This window comes from Microcebus murinus, chromosome 5, assembly GCF_040939455.1.
Source record: "Microcebus murinus isolate Inina chromosome 5, M.murinus_Inina_mat1.0, whole genome shotgun sequence".
Classification (NCBI taxonomy): Eukaryota; Metazoa; Chordata; class Mammalia; order Primates; family Cheirogaleidae; genus Microcebus; species Microcebus murinus.
This window is the reverse complement of record NC_134108.1, coordinates 33,451,884-33,479,002: the sequence shown is the minus strand read 5'-3', so window position 1 is coordinate 33,479,002 and position 27,119 is coordinate 33,451,884. Positions and strand designations below refer to the sequence as shown.

At 34.6% G+C, this 27,119-nt stretch overlaps 1 protein-coding gene across 9 annotated transcripts in view; it reads right to left on the bottom strand.

Moving 5' to 3' along the window:
* Positions 1 to 27,119, bottom strand: part of PTPRK (protein tyrosine phosphatase receptor type K) — a 514,888-nt gene that overhangs the window by 69,655 nt on the left and 418,114 nt on the right. For all 9 annotated transcript variants that reach the window (XM_012736558.3, XM_076002975.1, XM_076002976.1 and 6 more), the window contains exons 12-13: positions 23,619 to 23,892; positions 20,912 to 20,948 (exon numbers count right to left, since the gene is read on the bottom strand). In XM_012736558.3, coding sequence (XP_012592012.1) covers positions 20,912 to 20,948; positions 23,619 to 23,892 — 311 coding nt within the window. The remainder of the gene's footprint in view (positions 1 to 20,911; positions 20,949 to 23,618; positions 23,893 to 27,119) is intronic.

The following is a 27,119-nucleotide window of genomic DNA, read 5'->3' as shown; positions in this document are numbered from 1 at the left end:
TTATAAAGGATCTTTGAAAAGGAATCCCCATCTTGCCTGTTCTTTTTGAAAGTAAATGACCTGATTTCTCTTCATCTCCTCCCTAACTCATTCTTTTAGTTGTGCTTGGAAGCAAATCTTGTTCAATGTGCTGCCACCCTTCCCTCTTTTATTTTGCACTAATCAGATTTTTCTGCTTCTTCTCAGTAAGCAGAACTGTTTATTTGATATCTAGACTTAGTTCTCTGTCACTGATAGATTCTCTTTCAGAGAAACAAGAGACATTATATACTAAGTCATTTAAGTCATCCTAGATTAAGACTGAATTAATTTACATTTCAGGGCAAATTTGAAACTAGAGGCTCCTATCCTGAGGTCCCTCTTCTTCCTGCAGAAAAGTTAATTTAGGTCATTTTCTGATACCCTGCATGATGGCCAACTGTTCCTGTGAATGGAACCAAACAAAAGCATGATGCACATGGGGCAAGTCAGTCCTCTGAGTCACCCAACTGAGCTCTTGTAGAGCCTCCTAGAACATACGCCCATTGAGATTTAAGAATGTATATCTTAATATTTAGAAAATGAAATTTAGAGTTTATTATTCCTATAACACTAATACATTCAGGAAATAAGTCTAGCATAATTAGAATTTTACTACATGTATATTTCAATGAAGTCTTGATTAGAGAAAGAAAAACGAAGAGAAAGTCAGTGAGGTTTAAAGTATCTGCAAAAAACATTTCAGCAAATAAATATCTTGCCTATGACAACAGATTAGGGACACGTACACATTACAGTTATTTCGTTAATTCTAAAACTGAAAAAAAAATAAGTAATCCAGAGTGGAACAATGTGTAACATTATTCTATTTATCTCTAAAATATACTCCTTTATCTGGCTATATATATCATGGTGAAATATGATTTCATTTTTTAATAGTTTTAGAACAATTATTATATTGAGAATAAAACTTAAACCTTGCTTTATAAAAAATTTCTGTATCGTTTTAGCACTGATTTTTAAAGCCATATGTTCTTTATCAACAAATAGGATATATAGCTTAGATGTTTCACAGCAATGTGAGACAGATAGCATTACACTGAACACTGGAAAAGACTTCTATTCAAAACATCTGGTAAACAGAAGTCAAACTAAACTTAGCTGGCGATGTGCATATTTTTCTAACTTTGTTTTCATCTTGGTTATAGATTTTAGGAGAGATGTAGCAATTTTTATTCAGGAGAAATTTAAAATACTAATGTACTTATGTATTTTTTATGATTGTTGTGACATTCATCTTATTGTCATTCTTCAAAGTATTGTGCAAATTTTTTAAATAACAACTTTAAGCTAGATTTTTAAAAAAATTTTCTCTGAGCAGTGAATTTAAAAATACTTCCTGCATTTGCTTCTACCAACTGGCTTATTTAATGAATCCCAACTTATTTATGTGGCTATTCATGCTTTTCTCCACTTTGACTATTTTGACACATTTCTTTCTTTCTTTCTTTTTGTTTGTTTTTGAGACAGAGTCTCACTCTGCCACCTGGGCTATTGTGCAGTAGAGTTATCACAGCTCACTGCAATCTCCAACTCCTGGACTCAAGTGATCCTCCTGTCTCAGCCTTCTGAGTAGCTGGGACTACAGGTGTACACTACCATGCCCGGCTAATTTTTCTATTTTTAATAGAGATGGGTCTCATTCTTGCTCAGGCTGATCTTGAACTGCTGAGTTCAAGTGATCCTCCCACCTCAGCCTTCCAGAGTGCTAGGATAATAGGCATGAGCCACCGCATCTGGCTCCTTTTTTTTTTTAAGGAGTGAAAAATACAGTACAGAAGTTTTCACAACTTCAAACAGTGCTGCCCCACTCAGTGTGAAAATGTCTGATGAATTCTGCATTGGAGACTGTCGGTGATTAATAAAAGGCTAGCATAAAGGAAGATGATATCTCATGATTTAAGACAGATGTGGCCAACGTCTATTTTTACGCCAAGCCTGCCCTGCCCAGTTAGTGCATACAGGGATTATGCCTTCCCTTCTACAACCATCTTCCTTGGAAGTTCAATATCTGGTTTAATGCCTGACAGACAGGAAGCACACAATACATACTTTCTGAATGGATGACCAAATTCCCAACATATAACAGCTGACAGAATAGTCTGGTATAGGAAATTAAGCAACGAATAAGGATATATTCAAGGGATGGGTGTTATCATTGATATGATGTGAATATTAAATTAAAAAAAAACACATGTGAATAAAGTGGTTGTTACTGTAATCACTTCTAAGAAGTCTTGTGCTAGGAAAGCCTAGAGAAAATGTCTGAATTATGGGATGTGAAGTCTTAGCTACATAATTCTTATGACCTTTCAGTTTTTTCTCTTTTCCTTATCTCTACTAAAATTTTCTTATTTTCTCTAGTCTTTAGTATGCTATTGGACCACCAACGATCAACTGTATTTACTTCAAACTATTTCCCCCAGTGGCCAAACTTTTCAGAAAAATAACTGGATACCACCAAGAAGCTTTATATAAAGGAGCCAGAACAGAGATGGTGGTTATCAGGGTGAACAGAGGAAAGATTTACTAGTACAGGAAACTCTATCTCAAACGTATAGCCCAGTTGGGTTTTCATCTGAGAAATAACAGTAACAAATAGACCAAGAAAGCAGGAGGTATACAAGAATTGGGTGGTTTCCTCAAACAAAGGCCAAGATTGGAATTGTAAGAGGCACAGATGCAAAGGCAGGTGTTGTAAATAACAGCTGCAGGCAGCAATGCAAACATCGTCTTTCTGAGTTGACAATATGGAAGCACACCTGCACACACAAACATCTTTAAGGAGGCGTCGTAGCATTCTTTTAGAAGGATAATCTGTATTTTTACTGAAGGGCCAGTAATAGTCAGACACTGCATTTCTGTATTTCCTTAATGAAGAAGATAGAGTTTCTACATAAACCAAGCAGAAATGACAATCAACCTCTTTTCCAGGAAATCCAGCAGGAGCTCTTGAATAAAGAATAGGAAATATAAGAAGTAGAACAAGATTCCAAAATTAGAAGCTCAGTTGAGATCTATGTCGAAAGCAATAGCTCTGAATCTAGAATTGTTCAGATGTTTCAGGTAATACTCATTTTCTCTGTATTTAAAGTAAAAATACATTAAAACATACACGTGTTCTAGTATGTAACACTTTTTAATATCTCATTTTCCCAAAATTTAAAAATTTTTATTTTAAAATGCATTAGAATTTCTCTGTGATTTTTGTAAGTGTAATAGAGGTTACATACTTTATTTGAGAAAACCAATTACACAAAAAATAATTTTCTAATAAAAGTTTTAAACACATTAAACTCAAAATACATCGAATACTATCTTCTTCCTATCAACCACACGTACTGGTCAATGCTCATTCAAGAAAGATCCAATTAACTTTCTACTCTAATGCCATTTATTAAATCAGAGAGATAATCTTCAAAGTAATCTACATTTCATTGAAAACTGAAAAGAATTCACAATTTCAGACACTAAACTGATGGAGGAATAAAAATACTTTGTTTGTCCATAATAGTGCAATAATCATAAGCCAATGCTCTCTAACACTCTGCAAATGTGTTTCAAGAGGCCAAACTGGATTTTAATCTTTTTTGCCTACAATAGGATAAATTTAGAAAAGAGAGAGGCAGAGATGATGTTACCATAAGATTGCAATAAAATTAATATAATCCTTTTCAGGTAGGGATTCACTCTAAAGGGCTGTTTTTAATTGCTAAGAAAAAAAATACTTAGACTTCTTTAAAATCAAAGGACAAAATAGGGAATCTGTATTGCCACTATGCAAAGACAACAATATTAACAAATTATATATACACACGTATACGAATGTGTGTATATGTAGTTTTATTAAAGTGTATACATATACAGTTTGTGCGTGTATGTGTATGTTTTTGGAAAGGCTGCACCTTCAACATTTTTGGGAAATTTCTTTACCTCATATTTTAGTTAACTGCTTTTAAATTTTGCTTTCTACCTAACTGCAGGACACAATTCAGCTATGTTTCTGCCACATAACGAGAATACCCTTTCCTCCAGTTTCCAGTAACATATCCTCCATTTTCTTCTGCACCTACACTGCAGAGACTTTAATATTCATACTTCTAACTGTGTTGAAGGCAATCTGCCTTTCCAACATGCTTCTCAAAATTCTTTCAAGCTTCTGTCCACTGCCCGATTCCAAAGTCCCTTTCTTATTTTTAGGTATTTGCTACACTAGGATCCTACTTCCAGGTGTCCAAATCTATTAATATATTAGTTATCCATAAGTGCTGTAAGAAGTTACAACAAATATGTAGGTTAAAACAACACAAACGTATTATCTTACAGTTTTGGAGATCAGAAATCCCAAATGAGTCTTATGGGACTAAAATCAATTCCCATTGGGAAATTATCCTGCATTTTCCAAATGGACTCAGTGTAATCACAAGAGTCCTTATAAGTGGGAGGTAGGAGGGACACAAACACAAATGAAATCAGGATTTTCTGTTTAAATGCTGCAGTGGCTCTCCATACTTAAAGCAAAATGCAAATTCTTTACCATGGTTTTACAAGGCCTTCAGGATCCTCTCCCTTGAACATCCAAAGTTTGTTTCTATATCAAAGCCTTTGCATTTGTTGTTCTCTGTGTTAGCAAGGCTCTGTTTCCCTGCAGGCTCCAGGGGAAAAATCTTGCTTTTTCCAACTTCTAGAAGCTACAGGTCTTCCTCAGCTCCTGGCTGCATTCTTCTTCAATGCACATCACTCCAACCTTTGCTTCTTTGACCCTCCTACCTCCCACTTATAAGGACTCTTGTGATTGCACTGAATCCATTTGGAAAATGCAGGATAATTTCCCAATGGGAATTAGAAAATAGATATCTTTTTTTATGAGGGGGGTGGGCGGGGACAATATTCAGCCTACCAGGCCCAAACCAAGAATTACTATAATTACAAATAACTTATCTATTTAGTACCGTGTGATTGTCTAGAAATGTTAACTGGCTCCGTTTTGAATAACAGTATTAAAAAAGGGATTGTGATAGGAATAATTCTGTCACCAAGAACTTTGCCATCCTTGCTCTGACATAAATGTTTATGAAAACATTACATGAATAGTAAAGTTCTTTCAGCCTCATTAGTCACGTAAGGCAACATTCCTAGAATTAAAGGCAATAAGTAATTTAAACTTTACTGTTGATATTATTTAAATGAAACTCTAAATCATAAAATTCTTCCCAATAAACAGTATCCTCAGTTTGATGCTATCAGTATAGTCTGCCAAACAGAAATCTCCAGATTGTCTTTTAATCACATTAGAGAAATGATTACTATAATAGACCTCTGGTAATTATACTGCCCTTGTTGACATGAAGATGGAGCCTGAACATATATTAGCATTTAAACTGATGATTCTAGATGGACAGTATGGCTAAATGTGGTACATTGAGAAGAGCACAGGGAATTGATTTCTGTTCCCACACTTTCAACAGTCTCTTCTGCCTTGAAAAATCAAGTCATCAGTGAACATCAATATTCTCATCCAAAGAATATCAATATTCTCACCCAAAGAGGGCACTGACTTAGGTCAGGGGTTCCAAACTTTTTAGCATAAAATCATTTTGGAAAAGGAATACTTAATGGAATATAAGTATTTTATTAATATGTTTATAATTTCACATTTACTTATTACTAATACCATTTTCATTTCCTATTATGGAGCCAATCAATGAGTTTTCAGCTGTAAACTTGAAATCAGGGGTTAAGAGTGATAGCTGAAATATATAGTAACTATTTAATGTTCTATTTGGTTGCACACTGTCTATATATGCAATGTCAAATCATATGGTCATTTTAGTAACTTAGTTTGCAATTTCAAGATATACTTATATAAAGGTAGAAGAAAAAGTTTTATTTTTTTACAGGCGCTTGGAAATAAAACTTTATGGTAAAACTGAGAGGAAGACATTTGTTAATATTCTCTGTATTACAGATTTGTATATGCAAGCATTATTTTCAATTTAAAAAATAGTTTATTACAAAAGTAGAGCAAATGCCATTGAAATCTCAGAAACATCTACAAAAAAACTAGGAAAATCTTTAGAATATATAATTGCTAAAAATTCTATGATTCTAATTTTTTAATGACAATTGATTTTTCTATGATATAAAATCCTACATTTTCAATCCTCATCTTGTCCAAATAGTACTGAAAGAATATATGGATTCCAACTTGAATTTGCTTAGATTTCAAAGAACATACTTTTTCTACAATATCCCACAACCAAATGAAATGACAAACTCATCTACTTTGTTGCACATGACAAAAACCTATCCTAAATTTTACTTTCCTCCATATATTTTGTTAAATCTGTTAACAAATTCTATGCATTTATACCTAAAAGTACTAATGTTAAAAATGCCTATTTCTTTCTCATTTATTTTGCCAATTCCTTAGTCCAAGCCACCATCACGTCCTGCATGCACAACTGCACTATCCTTTCAGACTCTCAGCACAGTCTGACAACCTTCTATTCTCTTCTCCATAGAGCATCCAGAGTGATCCTTAAAAACACAAATGAAATCAGGATTTTCTGTTTAAATGCTGCAGTGGCTCTCCACACTTAAAGCAAAATGCAAATTCTTTACTATGGTTTACAAGGCCTCAAGGATCCTCTCCCTTCCCAAAGTTTGTTTCTACATCAAGGCCTTTGCATTTGTTGTTCTCTTTGGTAAGTATTTCTGCCCAATTTATATGACAGGCTAATTTTTTTCATTTAAGTCTCAGCTCAAATATCACCTCAGAGAGGATTTACCTGAAATCCTTTCAAAATTAGTTTTACTCAGGGAACTCACTCAAAATCACATCACACTGCTCTTTTTTTTTTTCCCTTCATTGAATATATCAAAAATTTAAAAACTATCTTGATTATTTAACTTGTACATATATATGTCTATCTCCCCATCTAAAATATAAGCTCCTTGAAAGAAGTGGCATGTCTTGTTTACCACTCTAATTCTGTCACCTAAAATCATGCCTGGTACATAAGTGGTGTTTACAATTTTTTGTTGTTGTTAAAGAAACGAATAAACTCTTTGGAGGGAATCTTCATGTAACTTGTTAGTTACCACATTTCCGCCTTTGCTAATGCCCAGCCACACAGTTAAAAGTTCAACTGACTTAAGGCAGAGATAAGAATTCATCACTTCCCAGAAATTTTCTATAAGTAACCATGGCTGTTTTTCATTCATTAAGTAGAATACTTGCATGTAGTATACAAATTTACACACACAGATATTTTTGTATGTTTTTTTTCTAGACTTTAATTATTCTCAGGTCTTTTTAAATATGATGAGTTGAACCATAAACTTTTGAAGTAAAGGGCTTCAATATCATGCACTTCCCCTATTTATAGTAACAATAATAATACTTTCTACTCAGTAGGGGGAGGAAGATAAAATTTAATTACTCTTTAAATCTATTTTCCTCATGAAGTAAAAAGTTGAAAATTGATATAAGAAATAATGAAATTAAGAACTCAAGCAAAACTTTTCTTTCTACATTTTGTCCCCGCTAAGAGTGTAGAATAGTTTAGACTGGGGGCAAGCAAACATAGAAGCAGCATTTCTATTCATGTTAATTTTCTCTGTTTCCATAGAAGACTAAAAAGAAAATGAACATTTCTTATTGTTTCTAAATTATATCAATAAAGATGTAGTAGGAAAAAAAAGATTATATATCTTTAGGGCATTGAGAAGAGTAACTCTAAATTACACCACTGAATAATATTCTGAATAATATTAATTAATTCATCCATTCTAAAGAGATTGATGCATTTCTATTAAATATCAGGCACAAATACAATAGGTTTTCACCCCTACCCTCATAAACTTTACAGTCCATGATAGTAGTTTAGATAGTTTAGATAGTAGTTTAGATAGTTCTTCATTGTAATAAAATTTTTTCTGAATAACAAAAATTTTGACGACTTAGCCTTTGAATCCATTGTGGGAAAGTTACATTTTTGTATTATAGTTTTTTAAAAGCAAAGAAATACCTTAGTTTTGCATATAGGTTGATAATATCTATTAGAACCTTTATATTAAGAAAAAAAGAATTTACAATGATAAGGACTTTGACAGAGCAGCAGGAAATACTGGTACCTAACAACTTAGTTTCAAGTCATAAACCACTGATTTAAACTTTATTAAAATTGTTCTTGTTCCTGGCTTGGTTTCACTTAGATATGCTTTCATTTCCCTAAGGCTATAGTCTACTACTCTATTACTAATATACTTTTCTGTAATTTCCTTCCTTCCAAGTTCAGGAAAAATGAAACTCCTATTCAGATTATTTTTTGAAAACTAGTGCATAGATTCAAAAGGCAGGAAGAATGACACATAACTTGTTCCCTCGTAGGAGAAAAGAGTGTCAGTATCAGCAAGAGTGCTTAAGCACTCAGAAGAAACACAAGTTATGCTCAGTAATTATAAGTTTCCAGAAGGGCTTGCAACATCCTCAAATCTAATTCCATCCTAGGGACCAGGAAAAGCCACACTCCTGCCCAAAGTTTCTTAACGGCCAGGGCAACCTACCATAGTTGACATTAGTTTGCATCACTTTATAAAAGCGATACAAAAGAATCTAAAAATGTATTCCTGATGCTTTCCTGTTTTCTTCAATGTGTAGCTGGCTAAATAAAAAGCATCTTAGTATAATACAATTTAACAAGTTAAGATTAGGATTTTAGACCCTGAAACCTATCTAAATATATATTTTTTCTTTAGACTTCATCCCTGCTTTTTAAACCACCTTCCACCATAGGAAGCTCTGTAAGGAATGAAGCACAAGAGTTTAATTGAAGAGCAGAGACTGTGGAGTTGTACTTAAAATCAAGTTCCCTGGTGGTGACTAGGTGGGCATGAATTCCTTTTCTAAACACACGGAGCTATAACCAAATGAAGCATCCATGGTTTTACTGTAACTTCTTCACAGATTAAATGTTTTTTCTTCTCCTGTTTGTTATTTTTGAATGTCTGTCACTTAGGGCGTTTTCATCCATCTGCATACTCACAGAAAAGGGCACCAATGAAAGATGTGATGGAAGCAGTATGAGACACAATTAAAAATATAAAGAAAAAGCTCCTAAAACCTACTCGTCATGAAGTAATCAGGGAATAGACAGCAAACGAGAGAAGAATAGAGGAAGTAAATAAATTATTACCAGAGCTTGTATGTCATATGATATACTGGGATAAAATCTTCCATGCATACATACTCTTTTGTGACAAGTGATTTTTTTTTTAAATATTGGAATACATGTTTAAAATGTAAGCTAGCACTGAAGTAAAAAAATTTTCAGGGGCTAAGGAAGGACCTATATCATCATTGCTTAACATAAGTAATATTCTGAATAAATATTAATAATCCAACTTAGACCATTCCCAGGATGGGAATATATAAAAAGAAGAGTTAAAACTTCAGCCTACAGACATCGTTAATAATAATCATCCATCAACTTTAGGTTTATCGAAAGAATGAATAAACTGATGTTAAATGGATGAATGAATACAGATATGTATGTCTTAGCTTTGGGGATTTTCTTCTTTCCACGGCTTCTAGGAGAACCGTCTGAGTCCTGCTTTCTAGCTATTGCAGGAGCCAGTGAGGATAAATCCCACCAAATACTTATGGAGGGGCAGCAAATGTGTTCCTGGTATTCTAGACTGACACCCAGAAGAAGATTCATTCACTATCTAAAAATATCACTGGTAATGATTAGGTTACATGAACTTTAAGTGCTTTCTTGCAATTATTGTCCCGTGAAACAACTGGACCTTTATACTTTATATTGGAACCTAACTACTATTTTTATTATCATCAAATTTCTAAGAGAAAATAGAAATCTAACATCAGTTCACACATTATCTGCTCCAAGTAATAGATTGCCCATTAGTAGTGGTTTCCATAATAGGGACATTTATTTTTTCAAACACAGATAGCTGAAATTAAGGAAGACCAGCAATGAATGGGTAGCTCAGAAGCTCACAGTTGTTAAGGCTCAGAGTCAGCTAATTTGTTATTCTCTAGATTTCTTCCTCTTATTGGTCAATGTGGCTAAACTTTCTAAATACCACATCCTTGTAACACAATGCCGCAGGGCAAAAAGGATGGGCTAGGGTCTGTCCTTGCCATCTCTGTGTTTGTAAATCAGGAAGCAAAAAGTTTCTTAGAAGACCTACCAGAAGATGTATCCTTAGATCTTCCAGGCCAAGACTAGATTACATACACAACCCTAAACCAAACATTGGCAGAGGCAAATGGGATTTGTTTAGGTCAGTGGTTCTCAAAGTGTGGCTACATGACCAGCAGCATCAGCAGTAAACTTAGAAATGCAAATTCGTGGGTCTTGCCCCAGTCCTAGTGATTTAGAAACTGTGGAGTTGAGGCCCTGCCATCTGCTTTAAGGAGCTGTCAGGTGATTATGACTCAAGCTTAATTTTGAGAACAGCTGATTTAGAACAATCTGGTCCATCCCTTGAGCCTCAGGACACCTTCCCTGAGCAGCGAAGGATACATTTTCCTCAAGATCTTTGCACATGTTTCCTTTACCTTGAATGTTTTCCACCCACACGGGTGATTCCCTCATTTCCTTGAGGTTTTTGCTCAAACATCACCTCACCAGTGAATCTTTCTCTGATACTGTATATAAAATAGTAATTTCCTAGACATATTGCCCCAGGATTCCATATCTCCCCATTGCTACTTTATTTTTTTTCAAAGGTTTATCCCATTTGACATCCCATATACAGCCAGCTTTCTGCACCCTCAGGTTCCATACCCACAGAGTCAATCAACCACAGATTGAAAATGTTCGCCATGGGAGAGGACAATGAAAAATAATACTACAACAATGAAAAATACTACAGATTTAAAAAACAATACAGTATCACAACTATTTATGTTGCATTAGGTATTATTAAGAATCTAGAGATGATTTAAAGTATACACAAGCATGTGCATAGCTTATATGCAAATACTATGCCATTTTATATCAGGGACTTGAGAATCCCTGGATTTTGGTATCTGTGAGGGGCCAAGGGATGACTGTATTTATTTGTTTGTGTCTAGACTATTTCCCTCCACTGGAATTTAAGTTCCACAAGAGCAAAAGCTCTCTTCTATTTATTTGTTTTTCTGTCCTCAGAGCCTATAACATTGTCTGATAAACATAGAACACAAAATAAGTATTTGCTAAATGAATGATTGGAAAATTGATATCCAAATGAAATTAGAAGTCAAAGAATGGCTCATGAGTACACAAGCAACAAGTAAATAGTCTGCTCAAATGAACTATTTACAAATGGAGTTTTAGAATAAAATCCATTTATGCCTTCAGAGCTTAAGTGTTTGCAGGATAATATAAAACATAGCTCTTATTTCATTAACTTTGGAAAAAAAAGCTCCTTTCACCTTAAACACTACATTCAAATAAATTTAACTATATTATAAATTTTTCTATTCCATCAAATTTGATAGTTTTATCAATGGAAATGTCAGATTAAAAAATAAATTTGACAATTTAGAAACTGCCACTAAAACTAAATGCTAAGTAATGAGTTTTATTCTAAAAACTCATAAATTCATATATGAGGGGGAAATTGGACATATCCAGAATAGTTTCAAAATATTTTCTTAATGTAAATAGATTATAATACTTTAAATTTCCTATACTATTAGATTTGTTTCTTAGTCTTATTCTAGGTAATTATTCAACATCTTGATTTCTTATTAATGCTTGCTTGCTTGCTTTATTTTAAGAATAATTTTATGTAAATAAGTACATGGGTCCATAAACGACTATATATTGAGAAAGTTTTAAATGACATACCATGCTAATTATTGAAAAAGATGAAATAAAAATTCAACTGAAATGCATCTTCTGTTAGTTTAATATGGATAAAGCATGTTTCTTGGGAAGTAATTTGAAAATCCTTGAGTAAATTTTATTATAATTTATATAATATTTGCACGAATCAGTACATTTACATTGAACCATACAAATATTACTCATTAAGATCATTTCCTTAAGAAAAAAATAAAGCTATCACAGTATAAATTCTTTATGGTACCATGAAGTACCATGGTAGTACCATGGAGTACCATGTGTACTATGGCACAAGATCCTTAGCTACTAGTTTAGAAATAATTGTGTGTGTGTGTACTTGAGTGTATAGTATGTTAGGACATTGACATAAATTATATGTAAAAAGATAAAGTAAACCAATATCAAACAATCTAAAACATTCAAGTTGTACAATGATCTCACCTCACTGTAATAAAGACCTTCTGGTGTTGCCCCATGGTTTTAATGTACCACGAACACCTTTCCTGAGACGTATTCTTCTTTTTACTTTTCAAATATACAGCCGACTAAATTCCCTTTCATATGTTTAGAACAATTCTGGTTTTGTATAGACTATTTTATAAAAGGAATGGCTTTCATGATTTCTAGTACAATTTAGATAAACCCTTCCACTCCATTCCTGAAGTATCTTCTCAGTGACATCTTACCTAAATGAAAGTCAGAGAGCAGAACCACTGATTTCAACCACAATGAACATATTCTCAGAATTAGCTCTTCTCTTACCTCATAATAGGTATTCACATGATTGTTTATTTTAAACATTATGATGTTGATTATTTATTTAATTCATATGTTTCTTTAGTAGTCAAACCAATGTCTGCACCCCTTTATGTGTTGGTTGCCACCAGGCACAAATTCCAAGAAGGCAGAAAACCAATAATCTATAATACTGGGGATTTTTTTACAATGATTTACACATATACAGTATTTTTCAAAATGATGTTATTCTAGTATGTATACTAATTGTTCTTGGCTTTGAAATTCTTTTGCATTCCCCCACAAGAATTTTTCAAAGCTTTTTAAATTTTCTGGTCTCCTGTTATTCCACATCTGATACTTGTACTTTTTCCACAAGACTTCATCTAATTTGTGTAAATGGATCATCTAACAGACTTCTATCCTCAAATTTTTCTGTTGGTGTCACTTGTCCTTCTGCTTTATATCACAGATTCAAATATTCTTTATTGTTTTAAAATATTTATTTCTGTATTCATTCAACTTTATCAGTCCTACTTCCTCCGGGAATTTATTCTCTCATATATGTTCAATATTTTTGGCTTCATTATTGTTTTCCCTTTGATAAACAAATATGCTCAAGTCTCTGCCATGCTTAATAGTTCTTTCCTAAATCGGAGTCCTGGTAATCTCCTTCCTATCAGTGATACATTTCTGGAAAGGACAGTGTACTGAACTGCCTTGCTCAGTTCCTGTTCACTCCATAAAACCTTGATGTCTTGCTTCCATTCATTATCTCTGTGCTCAAATGCTCTATTGAATGCCTCCTTTTCCAAAATCAACCATGGACATCTAATTTGCCAGTTCCCTCTTCTCAATTCTATTTTTTTTTTTTTTTTTACTTTCTACAGTGTTTAAAAACATTAATTACCATTTCCAAGTCCCTCTGTGAAATATATTCCTTTGTTGATTTTGTGACAAGGCACTCTACTGGTTATAAACCTTTTAATCTAATCGCTTATATTCTAGCATCTTTACTACCCTCATTTTCCTCCTCCCACTCGGTCAACACAGATGCCCCCAAGGAGCTCTACTCATCTTTCTATATTACTTTCTTTACATGTTTCTAGCACTCCCAAAACTCCCAAGTCTAACTTCTCTAGTTCCAGAAATTCTCTGAATTTTAATTTCTGCTTTTCTAATTGCCTCTGTCATTAGCGATTTTCTAGTACCCAACACTTGGCATTTCCAAAATAGAATGAATCATTAAAAAAAAAAAAAATCTCAGCCTTTGCTTCCTGTATTTTCTGTCTCTGTGATTGACACCACATCTGCCTAGTGTGGCTGGCTCAGGACAGAAGTTCAGCACCATATTCAAGCCTTCAGCTTCCTTGCTCCCAGCAGATACACACTAAGGCATTTTGCCTTTTTCTCCATTATGTCCCCAACGTCCTTATTCCCATTCTTTAATCACTTATCTCCTCCACTTGTATTAGTATAACAGCTTTCAAATTCATTTTGATATTGAATACACACAAACTTACAGAAAATATAGTACATTTTTTTTCAATTAACTAAGCATTTAGAGTAAGTTACTAACTTGATGCCTCCATTACCCAGAATACTGTAGTATTTCCAGCAAAAGGAATATTTTCCTACAGAGCATGAAACCACCATCTAAATGTCAGAGTCCTTTTAAGTTTTATGATTGTGCTAATGATGTCCTTTAAATCAAAATGATCTGATTTAGAAGCATGTTTTTTAATTAGTTGCTGTGTCCCTTTGGTCTCCTTTAGCTGGGAACAGTTCAGCCTTCCCTTAACTTTCATGACCTTAACACGTTTGAAGATTATAGGTCAATCATGTTGTACAATGTCCTCAGATTGGACTTATCTGATATTTATGGTTAGATTAAAGTTATACATCTTTGGTAGAAATATCACAAAAGTGACACTGTGTTTTTATTGCATCCTGGTGGTAAACCATAATGACTTTCCCAACATCTATGTTATTCATTTTTATGACTCGATCAAAACATCTGCCAGACTTTTCCACTGTGAAGTTAATCTTTTTCCCTTTGTAACTGATAAGTTTTTTGTGGGGAGCTATTTTGAAACTATGTAAATAATCAGTTTCTCATCCACCTATCTCTTTATTCATAACAGGAAAGACTGTGGTTTCCTATTTTATTCTGTGATATAATCCATCAATATCATTATTTATTTTGATTCTCAAATTCACCTCTATTCAGCCAGTGATGCCCCCTCAAACTGGCAATTGTGTCCTCTTGACATGTCCTCATTATTTTTTGAGTACTCCTTTGCTTTCTGGCAAAAACAAAGAAGTTCTAGTCTCATCTGATCCTATCCCTGTTCTAGTCCTGGAATTAGTTATCTCTCCAAAGATCCTCAGTTCCTATTTTATTGGAACATGGTATTTAGACACCAAGATTTGGATACAGGAGTGTTTAGTATCAGCATATTGTTGTTCCCAGGCTCTGTTAGTGACCTGAGCTATGCAACACACACACACACACACACACACACACACACACACTCTCTCTCTCTCTCTCTCTCATCTAGGTTTATTTCTATAACTAAAACTCTCTCTCCCCCTCTCATTCTCTCTCTCTCTCATATATATATATATATATGTATGTATGTATGTATGTATGTATATATATAATATATATGTAATCTATGCCAATCCTGTGTGGCTATGTGTTCTTCATTTCACACATACTCAGGCATCCTGCACATGACCAAACCTCTGCATGGAAGTTGACCCACCTGGACACATGGGACTCTGACACCCTGCACGGGCCACCCTCTTGTGTTGACACACTCTTTACCTCACTCAGATTCTGACTTCCTTACTCCAAGCTTTTCACCTTGCCTGGACCAGATACCCCACACCAGGTTAAGCCCCACAAAGTTTGGGCTCTGATTTTCCATGCTGTATGGATCTTCTCACCCTATTTGGGCTCCAAAACCCCAGCAGCTCACGTGTGGAAACTCTCTTCTCCCTGTTTAAGCTCTGACTTTCCACTCCAGACTGTGCCACTAACTGCTTCCATGATAATGACCTGAATCTAACAGGTCTTGGAGATGCCACAGCTGTCTGCTCCTCTGTGAGATTGTTGTCCTCACCTGCTCAGGACCCTCCTGGGCCACTGCTGCATAATTTTTATATAGTGTGTGTTAGAGGTCAAAATATATTGCCTTATATACACATATGGAAATCCAGCAACATTTATTGAAAAGAGTATCCTTTCCCCACCTCCCTACAATTTTATCTATCATAAATATAGTGAATATATGTGTGTGGGTCTATTACTGAAATTTCTCTTTCACTGGTCAGAATATCTACATTATCTATCTATACTGCCTTAATTACTATAACTTTATAGTTATAGGAGCCTTAATAACATCTTGGAACTTAATTTTTCTTCAAGATTGCCTTGCATATTCTCGTTCCTTTGCATTTCCATTTAAGCTTAGAATCAGGCTATCCAAGTATAAAAGAAATTGGGATTTTGATTGCTTTAAATCTATAGATTAATATAGAAAGAACTGATATTTTACCAATATTGTACAGCCATGAACATGGTTTGTCTTTCCATTTACTTAAGTCTTGCTTAATTTCTCTCAATAAGGTTTTGTAGTGTTCAGGATTGAGGTGTTACCTATCATCAGATATATTCCTACTCTGAATGTTTTTAGATACATTATAAATGGCATCATCTTAAAATACTGTTTTACTTGTTGCTAAGCTATTGATTTTTGAATATTAATGATATAACCACCTACTTTAATGAATTCTTTCTGAGATGAATTAGCAGGTAGTTCTTTGAGGTTTTACCAACTCACTGTTTTTCCTCTAAGTATTTGATTATAGCATTACAAAATAGATTAGAAACTATCCTTTCCACAGTTAACAGTGCCCATTTGATAAGCTTGGACATTAATACCATTCCTCCTGTCCTGTAGAGTGGCCATAAATGTCAGGCATCTACAACAGGCTTCTTAGGAATAAGCTGATAACAAGTCAAGGTCATCTCATGGAACCATTTAATTTCCTTAAATGTAAAGTATTTTTAAAGCAAGGAAATATTTAATTTCCAGCTGGTCTGGGTTGGGATGAAGAGAGTGAGCATGAACCTTTCAAAGTCCTTAACACATATCTTTTCTGTTTCATTGACTAGGATATTTCTCTGGGAACATGGTGGGGAAGAGTCTGCTTATACTAGCAATGAGAGCACAAAAGGAGGTTCTAGTGTTCATTTTGGAGTGAATTAAGAAGAAACTGGTTAGACTCATGGAATTTCAGACATATAGCAGTTTTGGGAGAACTGGCACCAACTTTCAAAATGTCAGGAAAAGGTGAATGTTGAAAATAGCATAAATGATACCCCTTTTTAATTTCTAGTCCTGATCTTATGTTTGAGAACCATAAAGAATATCTGGAATTCTTATTTTTACTTTGACTATAAAATTTAAAGAAATCCACCAATGAAGTCAGAGTTTCTCATTAGCAAAACATGGCACATTCTTATGCCACTGCGTTATATTGATTCTTATGACATCTAATAGAATTTTAATTTCATATTATAATTTCCTACATCCAGAATCTCAGTAATATGAGGTAGTAATAGCTAGATTTCCTTTGGAGCCTTTGCTCTAATACATCACACTCATTCATTCTGATTAAATCACCTAAACAGGTCCTTCTCATTGAAATGTGAGTACCAGGAAAGCAAAGCAGCTAGAATATAGTCATAAGAATAGCTGTGATTACATTGAAAAGATAATTTGAGCTAAACTGTCTTCCTATTTACCCTAGCAAGTAGCCATTTGAGCGAATAAAAAATCATGCGTTATCATAAAATTCAGCAGAAGAAAATTCATTTGAATAAAACTGGATATAGAGACAGACTAGGATTAAATTTAATTCAATTCACATTACTTAATGAATTATATTTCTAACTATGTTCTAATTGAATCAAATAAAGTCTTAGCTTTGGTAAAAAAAAGTATTCTATATTAGAAGGTAAAATGTATATCACAATATACATGCCCATTTACATAAATAAGAACTCTAGTTGTATAATAAATTTGTCTTAACTCACATATAAATTGCTCTAATATATTCATCAGAATCACTCTAACTGGTACCGTAAAACTAGTTTGATTAAACATGAAAGCTGAAACATTTATCTTACATTTAAATGCTATTACCAGGATAACAAATATTTATTGTCCCTAACATGATTCTCACTGTGTATTGTCCCTGGCACATAGTGGATGTATAAAACTATTATATAACAGCTTCAAATTTAGCTAAGTATTCATATTCAGTTTTAAAAAAGTGATAGAAAGCAATAGAGTATTACATATGACAAAAACAAAAATTTTGTGTCGTGAAAGGCCATTGCAAACTGGAATGTCTTCTAGAAGGACACCACATTTTCCTGAGAATTAAGTTTTTTTCAGTAAACTTAATCTAGATATGGAGGAAATTAGGAAAGGAAAGTTCCAGCTGTATAAGACTCACAGCTGAGGCTGTGAAGGTGGGAGCCAGGGGAGGGGCAGTTGGAACACAGGCTTGTCTGTGGGAGTCTTCCAGGATGGAGAAAGGTCTTTTCTAGACTATCTCCATACAGCCCAGAGATTCTTGGGCAGGGTTGCCCTGCTCAGGGAAAGTGGCTTGGAGAGTGATGATCTATCTTGTCCCAGGGAAGGAAAACTGCAATGAAGCCAGCAACAGCAGCCTTCCAAACTCCAGAGACTCCTCTATGCACTTAGTGTTATTTCTACCTATGGTCATGCAATTTTTAATGTTATATTTATTTTTTATACTGAGAAATACCTTACCTACCTATCTACATACACATGTATAACAATAAAGTGCAAACATTTTAAATATATAGTGTCATAGATTTTTACCTATGTATACACCTGTGAAATATTGAACCATTCCTTCACTAGAGGGTTCTTTCATGCCCCTTCCCAGTCAATATGGTTAATGCCATTTTGGCTATTAAGTGTGTCTTCAAAATGCCCTGCCAGGAAACTTTTTATTTTCATATTGAAAAATTTCATATCAAACTTGACCATAGTTGCATGGTGTTCCCTTAACATGTAGTCAAGCAATAAGTTGATATTACCTTAATAAGTGTGTTTTTTAAAAGGTGGAAAAAATGCTAAATGTTTAGAGAAAGAAATATATTAGATCTGGGCAGAAACAATAAAAACCAAACAACAACAACAACAAAAAACCCTTAGTTTTCCACCAAGAATTCTCAATCATGAAAGTTTAGTTTTTTTTGTACATAATTTCTTTTATAACTGTATAACATAAATTATGTCCTTCTGAAGTAAGGTGCAAGATTATTATTATTATTACGGTGAGAAGATAGTAGTTAACACTTATGTAATATTTACAATACACTAAGCACTATTCAAGCACTTCACAGATATAAGTTATTTTAATCCTCACAATAATAAGGTGTAAGTACTTTATTATTCTTGTTTTGGGAATGAGGGTGTACGTAATTTGCCAATGCTAAAGAACTAGTAAGGGGCAAAGTCAGGATATGAACTTAGAAAGTCTAAGGCCAGAGTCACTTCTCTTGCTATATACCAAACTGTCTTTCTGAGATAGCAGGGCTAGATTATTAGACAAAGAACATCTGCAAATGAACTCTTTCTTACTACTTCAGAGTTTCTGGCAATTATTCTTTGTCACATAGTAAGATCAATTTCTGTGGTCTCAACCCTCCTGCAGTCTAAATAGCATATGATGTTTGTCAGCATCATTTCATTTCTAAATAAAGAGGAATAAAATAATGCTTAAACAACTCATGCAAAAGCCAAAAATGAAATAACTGAGTAAAACATTTTTAAAAACGTTAGAATCATTTATAGCTATCCTTTCTTAGTTATAGAAATGTAGCACGATTATATCTAAAGAACTTTCTTAAATGCTGATGTGAGACCCTTTTACTTTTCGGACTCTATTTTAAATCTGAAAAAGCATAGGTAATATACACCTAGATACCTTCTGCCATTATCTTCTGAAAAGTTCAACATTAATTTCTGATATATAAGCTAAATGTTAAAAATAAAATAATTGCGTATAAATTATATACACCCATATACATTTTCTCTTTTCCTTCATTAAGCGTTGCTTTATTTTTTTAACCATCATGAGGAATCTTAACATTTGAATTGAACAAGTATATTTTCTTCTTCTGTAAAGCTTCTTTATTATTCATATGAGTCAAGAGGAAAGTCTTTATTGACTTTACAAATCAAGAGTAAAACACAAATGCTAATTGAGTAGATTGATGATTAGGATGGAGAAAAATGAAGAAAGGAAAGATGCCAGCACAAAGATAATATGGCCATTCATTTTTGCTTCAAGTGAATCAACTACTGCTTATGAATGTGGGTCTGATACTAATTCTGGCAGCAACCCACCCAGAGCACCAACCCTGAGAGGAGGCCCATGTCTGCGTGCAGATAGCTTTTTCTTATTTCTCTTGCTAGAATACCCCAAGTAGCTGTCTCTTCTTTGTGGGCATCATCAAATAACTCCTTAATGAATGATTATAAATACAGAGAACGTGGGAGATTCTCCTCTATTTCAAACTCTAAATACTTATTCGAAGATTAAAATGTTTGCTCTTATCAAAGAAACTGGGCAACTAAGCCACAATATGCAGAGTCAGCAGGAATTGCCGTGGCTATTAGCCATCACAGATCTCATTTCTTGGCATAGTTTTTTCTTAAAAAAGGTAAACTATCTTCAATCTAATTGCACTACAGATAAAGACATGGACCAATCAGTCTCCACCCCTATAACCTCAGATTGGCGTGAACTAGCTCGGTTCTTTTCATATTTGATTTTCTACCATGGAAAGTTAACAGAAGTTTTTAGACAAGTAACTTGCTATTGTAAGCTGCTATTGCTGAGCTTTTCCAAAGACATTGGTTGATCAGTGGTACAAGACCTTGCAGACACTAAACGGCAGAAATAAGCTCTTCTAAGGCTTTCTAAATCCTTCCTATTCTCACAACAAGATTCCTTCAGTCAAGTACTAGAGGATGGGAAGTTGCACCCCATTACTTGTTAAAAACACCCAAGTGAATCAGAGAACTAACTGTGTAATAGAAATGCCACATTTAATTAGCCCTGAAGCAGGGAACAAAGCTCTTTCATTTTAGAAAGGTGGGGGGTGGGGTGGGGTGGCACGAATAGAGTTAAAAAAAAAAAAAAAGCAAACCTCTTACCTTTTGTAGCAATTCGTACACACTGGGTTTTAGTTTCCTGATAGGGTAAAAATGAAAGAAAATAGTCAATATAAGAAGTTTCCTATTTCATAAACTATAACTATCATGAAGCTCAATTTGGGGTCATAAAAAGGATTATAAACAATAGAGTTGCAGTATTAAGGAGACTTTATTTTTAATACATACCCTCAGAGAAATTTTTTAAAAATCTAAAATAAGAACTCTAAATAATTTCCAGTATTTTTAAAGATGTAGGTATGTCTTTCCCCTTGTAATAAAACAGACCAGTTTGTCTGTGTAGTGTAGCATTCTATTTACATGCATTGTACTTCTTAAACTATCAGAAGAATGTTTGCAAAGCTAATACATATCAGATCCAAATATAAATTTAATTTTCATCTGGTAGCTGCAGACTCAGACCAAAGCTGAACATGATATACTCTCATTTGGATCCTAGCATGACTAAAGAGCTAAATGATAATAGTTAGAAAGATCATCAAAACACTGTATCACAGTTGCAGTATAATTTATCTGTTCTTTTCTTTCTTTGAATTTCGCTTTTAGGAGTTAACTGTTTCTCAGCATAGATTATTTTCCTCCTCTTGCTGGAGAGAGAGCGGGTAGAGGAAGTAGAAGTAGGAAAGAGCAAGAAAAATATTATTATTTTTTTAATGTTGTAGAATGCTAGTAGGAGACACGTCCCTGCCAGCAGTAGAAGTATCTGGGCCCACTCCTCACTTCTCTAGGACTTAATTCATTCAGTGTGTATCTTTAAATACATAAGAGATTGGCAAAGGTGTCAAAGCCAATGAACAAAACAGAGGCTATTTGTGTTCAAGATGCATGTTTAACTCCATCTTGAGTAGTTCTTTATAATCTCCTCTTAGGCATTTATTATTTTTAAATTAAACAAAGCATTGAGGGAGAATTAGTAATTAAAAATAAAATTTTACACTTCTATTACTTAATTGTGACCTGAGGCCTTCATGGTAAGCTCCAAGAGATTATTTCGCATTCCTATAAAGGCCCAAAGGGGTTTAGATTTCCTAAAAGCAATTGCTGTTAACTCTCTCTGGACATTACCGGCCTCTGCTGGCAGGAGTCACGGCAATTTTAAAACTCTTTGCCAAGATAGCTGTGAAATACATTGTTGCTATTCTGTACTTTGATTAAACCACAGTATAGATATATTAACAATTGGAAGAGAAAATTTATATCAAAGCTTTTAAAGGGTGCCAGAGAAAATCCTTTATAAGTAACAGCCATTCATTAACACTGCTCTCATACAACAGATCAAATAACAAAAGTTAATTTGGAAGCTTTCATCTCTCTAAAGATGAAAACCCTAACACAAAACTAGGTTTCCTACCTCTATGCTACTTTATACCCAGAACTGATGAATAACTTCCACAGTGTTCTCTTTTTTTGAGCAGCTCAGTTGGACCAGGAAGGCTATGTAGGTAGGAAGTAGGTGTTGGATTTGCCTCTACAGGCCCCCAGTTATACAGAAATAAACTAGACGAAAAGAGCATCTTCAACCATGAGCAGCCTCTGACTTTGAAGCACATTTTGGAAGATGCTACAGCATTTTTCTTTGTCATCTATAAGCCAACCATACAGGGAGGCAGAAAGACCAAGCTTTCATACAAAAGCGGCCAATCAACCCCCAAGGTCCTCAATGCAAATGGACTGTGATGTCTTCCCATTAAACTATTCTAAGATATAATATGACTGATGCAACTGTATATCATATCCCACCTTAGGGACTCAATGACACAAACCTAGCAATTCCTTATATAACTACAAGTCCATTAAAATGTCATTATTCTATTGGCTTTTAAGTTGTGGAAGTTTCTATTCCACATTTTTTTTTTCTCTATCCCCCCCCCCCCCGCCAAAAATTAAATAAAAGTAAATAAATAAATAAAGTAAGTTTTAGGAGAGAAAAATCTCTCCAAGAGAACAGCGTGAGACACGAAAGACCAGGTTGTTTCCCCATGTATGAAAGAAACCACTGGTAGTTTCTAACATCCTGTAGTGTTTTCCTCTTCAATATTCATTTGGGATCAGTGGCAGCGTTGAAAACAACTGTGTCCAAAATGGGAAAAGGAGGGGGCAGCCGGGGAAACAGCTTCTGTAATAGCCCAGCAGCCAGTCATCGCCAGGCTGCCTTCCGTTTAGGTTCTGTCAGCTATACCACAGGTGCCCTATTACTTTGCAATCAGAGGATTGTTACTTGTTATTTACTATTTGGCTTGAAAAACCCTGAAAAGTTTATAAGCGTTTATTAGCCTGCTGTGGAACACGCATTCTGTTTATCCTGCAGTAAATTTAATCTTTTGAAGTGCGCCACCACTGAGAGAAGAAGACAGAACAACCGCCTGGTATTTACTGGGGGGTGGAGTCCTGGCAGCAGCACGCCCACCTTTTCAAATCATTTTGCTCACAATTGCTACTGAGGCCTCCCCAGAAGAAGGAGCAAGTGCAGGCAGTTACTAGGAAACGGGAATCCTGTGAAATATAACCAGCCTGCAGCCTCAGCCCTGGAGTAGGCTCAAAACTGTGCACACAGCACCCGCTACACAACAACTGTCTTCTCCTTTCTTTCTTTCTATTTTTTCCTGAACAAATGCTACTGAGTATTTATAAAATTCGACACCGGCTTTACCAAAGGACAGTGAAAAAGCCAGTAGTGGAGGAAGCTCACCTTCTCCACACTACTCATTGCCTGGAAATAGATGTTGTACCCTTTGCGTGGAGCCAGAGGGGGGTTCCAAAAGCCTTGGTAGGTCCTGTTGTCACCCACTGTGAATGGGGCAGGCTCCGGTAGATTCCCTGGGGGTAGTTCCGCAGCAAAGTAATAGGGCGCACCCCCGCTCATGGCATTTTGGTAGGTGACAGGAACCTGGTAGCATTCCATGGCTCCAGCCTCTCTCTTGGTGCGGTGTGGGTGCAGCTCCTCCACGACAATCTGATACGCACTTTTGGAAAAAGAAAAAAAAAAAGCACACATGTAATGATTCAGGATACTAAGATTTTTTTTCCCCAAAGGAACAAAGGGTTTACTATGAACATACCACATTTAAAACTGTTTAAAGCCAGTCTTAACCCACAGCACTCATGTTTTCAGCTATTTTGCAACAAAATAGAATTTCCCATGGATTTTGCTCTCCCCAGCAACAGAATAGTTACTAGGGAATAAAAAAGGTAAAAAAAAAAAAAAATCATCATAGAACTCTTCACATTTTAAAATACTGAGGAATAAGCCACATTAATAAGGACCCTGACATTAGCCAGAGACACATCATAGATTAAGTTCTTTGTCTGGTATTTTTAAATGTTTAAAGTTAACATTTCCCTTGAATTGGTATTAGGGAGGGCCCAGCTCCAAGGTCCAACAGAATGAGGGCCTCAGGGCGGTGCTAGAAGCACCGGTTTGTGGTTGTCACAGCCTTCTAGACAGAATGTGCTGACAGGCTTCTCCACCTCTTGACCTTGCCATGGCATCTACATTGGCTCAGAGCTATGTAGATCTAAAGTACAAGTGACATGCGGCAATGCGGGCACAGATGGACAGAAATCTGTCCTCGCCACTGAAATAGACTGCCTCCTTCTTCTGGAGTTGTTATTAATAAAATGTTACAAATTGTAGAAACAGATGGCATTTGGCCTATTAAAGCTCTAACCTAAGCCTTCTAATACCTTTCTTAAAAGTCTTAAAACTTTTCTACAATAGCTATTATTGTACAGACGAGCAGTGAAAAATGCAATTTTAAAGATTTCCCTGATTTCTAATACTAATATTTTTAATCACTTTCTAAAACTGGCATATTAATATTCTTCCTTTGTAGGAAATTCTCTAGGCTAAAATTTTTTTCAGGTAAAGTACTCCTGGGAAAGTTGACATTATTAATTTATATATTATTTAAATGTTTAAAAAATATGCTTAAAAGTTTCTGAAAATTACGGGAAAATGCATTGTGGTAGTTTATATAAATTGAACATAAATAAGCTGTGTGTAGGGTTGCATATTGAATCTTGAGTCTATGACAAATATGCTCCTTCTACATAGGAAAAATAGGCACTATTCATTCAATGGACCTTCAACAAGAATGGAATATTTTCTTTAATAGGCTTATAAAAAGAAAGAGGTGTATGTGGGTGTGTGTGTGTGTAGAGAGAGAGAGAGACTGAATTTGCATCTGTGAAAATTAAGACAGTTTAGAATGTATAAAATTTTAACTTAATATAAACTATTACACTTATAAACAAAAGACCTTTATAGATGAAAATAATTATAATTTAATTTATAAATTAAAGATTTTCTTTTCCTCCTAAATATTCAAGTTCCCATTGTCCATCAAAATATTGCTAAGAAATTGATAGGGTAGACTCCATCTCCTTTCCTTTAGAAAGAGGACAGACATGGTATTAATGTCAGAAATCGCAATTTGAGCAAGCGACTAAGGCAGCAGTAGAGGTTATTTCAAATTATGTCTACTGCATCACTCTCTATCCTGCTGCCAAATTGGGTTGCTGAGCTAAGAATGCTATTGACAAGATACATGGTTTCGGAGACATTCATGGAGCAAGCACTTGTCAATTTTAAAATATAGGAAATACATAAGCATAGCCCAAGAGAAAGAAGAAAAGAATGAACAAAGCTGACATCTGCTATGTGAAGCAAATCTAGCCCTTTTTTGTTTTATTTTTAATTTATAATCCATATTTGTATGTTACACATTTGCATATCCTGGGGACACATCCACATATGCATATAAACTCCCACATCCATGCTCGCCAAACAAACCTTATATTCTTGCCCTAAAGAACAAGGATTAACATCCTTGTTAATCATTTAACCTAATCCTTAAAAATTAATTCCTCATTAATTATCTCACATCTCTAGAAAAACCTGGAAAATCTAGTCAACATTCAATCTTACCTAATTCTATTAAATTGACATAGATTCTACATTACAAATTAAGGATACTTCATGCTAGACAGCTTGTCTCTCCAGATCTATTAGGAGCAAAGCAAATTGCCAGTGCTGGAGAGGAGTGAAGTAAGAAAAGGTACAATCTGCTCTTTGGGAAAGAACCTTGAGGATGGTTTCACAGAAAATAAAAATCAACACCTTAGGCTGAACTTTCAGATTGGCACTATTCTAAATTAAATGAATCACTTAAATTTTAGAAGTTGGGAATATTTTAATAAAGAATATAAATTAAGGAAACTATTTCCATATATATATATATATATGTATATACATGAATATGCTATTGCCATGCACTTTAATCTTATAATACATCTTTTCCCTAACATTATCCATTTATTCTTTGAATGATCATAGAAGAATGAAGTGTTGTATTTTTGTTATTATTGCAAAACTGAGGCAAAGAGAAATCAAGCTCTTAAAACTTATACTACTAGCTTTACTTTCTTCTTTCTCTATTTTATACTAGATTGTTTTAAACTGAATGCTTGTGTCCCCTGCAAATTTCATGTTAAAACCTCAACCCTCAATGTGATAGTATTCGGAGATGTGGCCTTTGGAAAGTAGTTCGGTTTAGATGAGGGGGCTTCACCAATAGTCAAATTTGTTAGCACCTTGATTTTGAACTTTCTAGCATCTGGAGCTATAAGAATAAATGTTTCTTATTTAAGCCACCCACCCAGTATTTTATTACAGTAGGCCAAGCAGACCAAGATACATACATACAGAAAGACTTCTGAAAACTGGCTTCCAAGCGTAATTTCTAAAATATTCTTTGTGCAATGACTGACATCGGACAGAAAGGTAGATGGAGATAACTAGATCTCCATATCTCATATCCCTCTCTCACTCCACCACCACCCCCTATCAGGAGAGAAATGTCTTCATAATAAAACAGCTCAGTTTCTGGATATTTTTCAACCCCAACTATGCTTTCTGTTACTAGCTGATAGATTGTCCATCATACTTTATATTCAAGTGTGGTTTCAAATAGGGTGATGGGCATTTAAATAAGTATTTGCAGAATGAATAAATCATTGCTGCCTCTTCTGTTGAGTTTTTGCTTAGGACATATTTAAGATATTCTTTTTCTTTCTCTAAGAATGTATATTTTTCACCTCAAAAATCCTGAAAATTTTTTGAATAATAAGAATTTCCTCAATTAGCTTCCTTCCTGTGTCTTTGAGTCAATTCATTCATTCATTTTTCAAT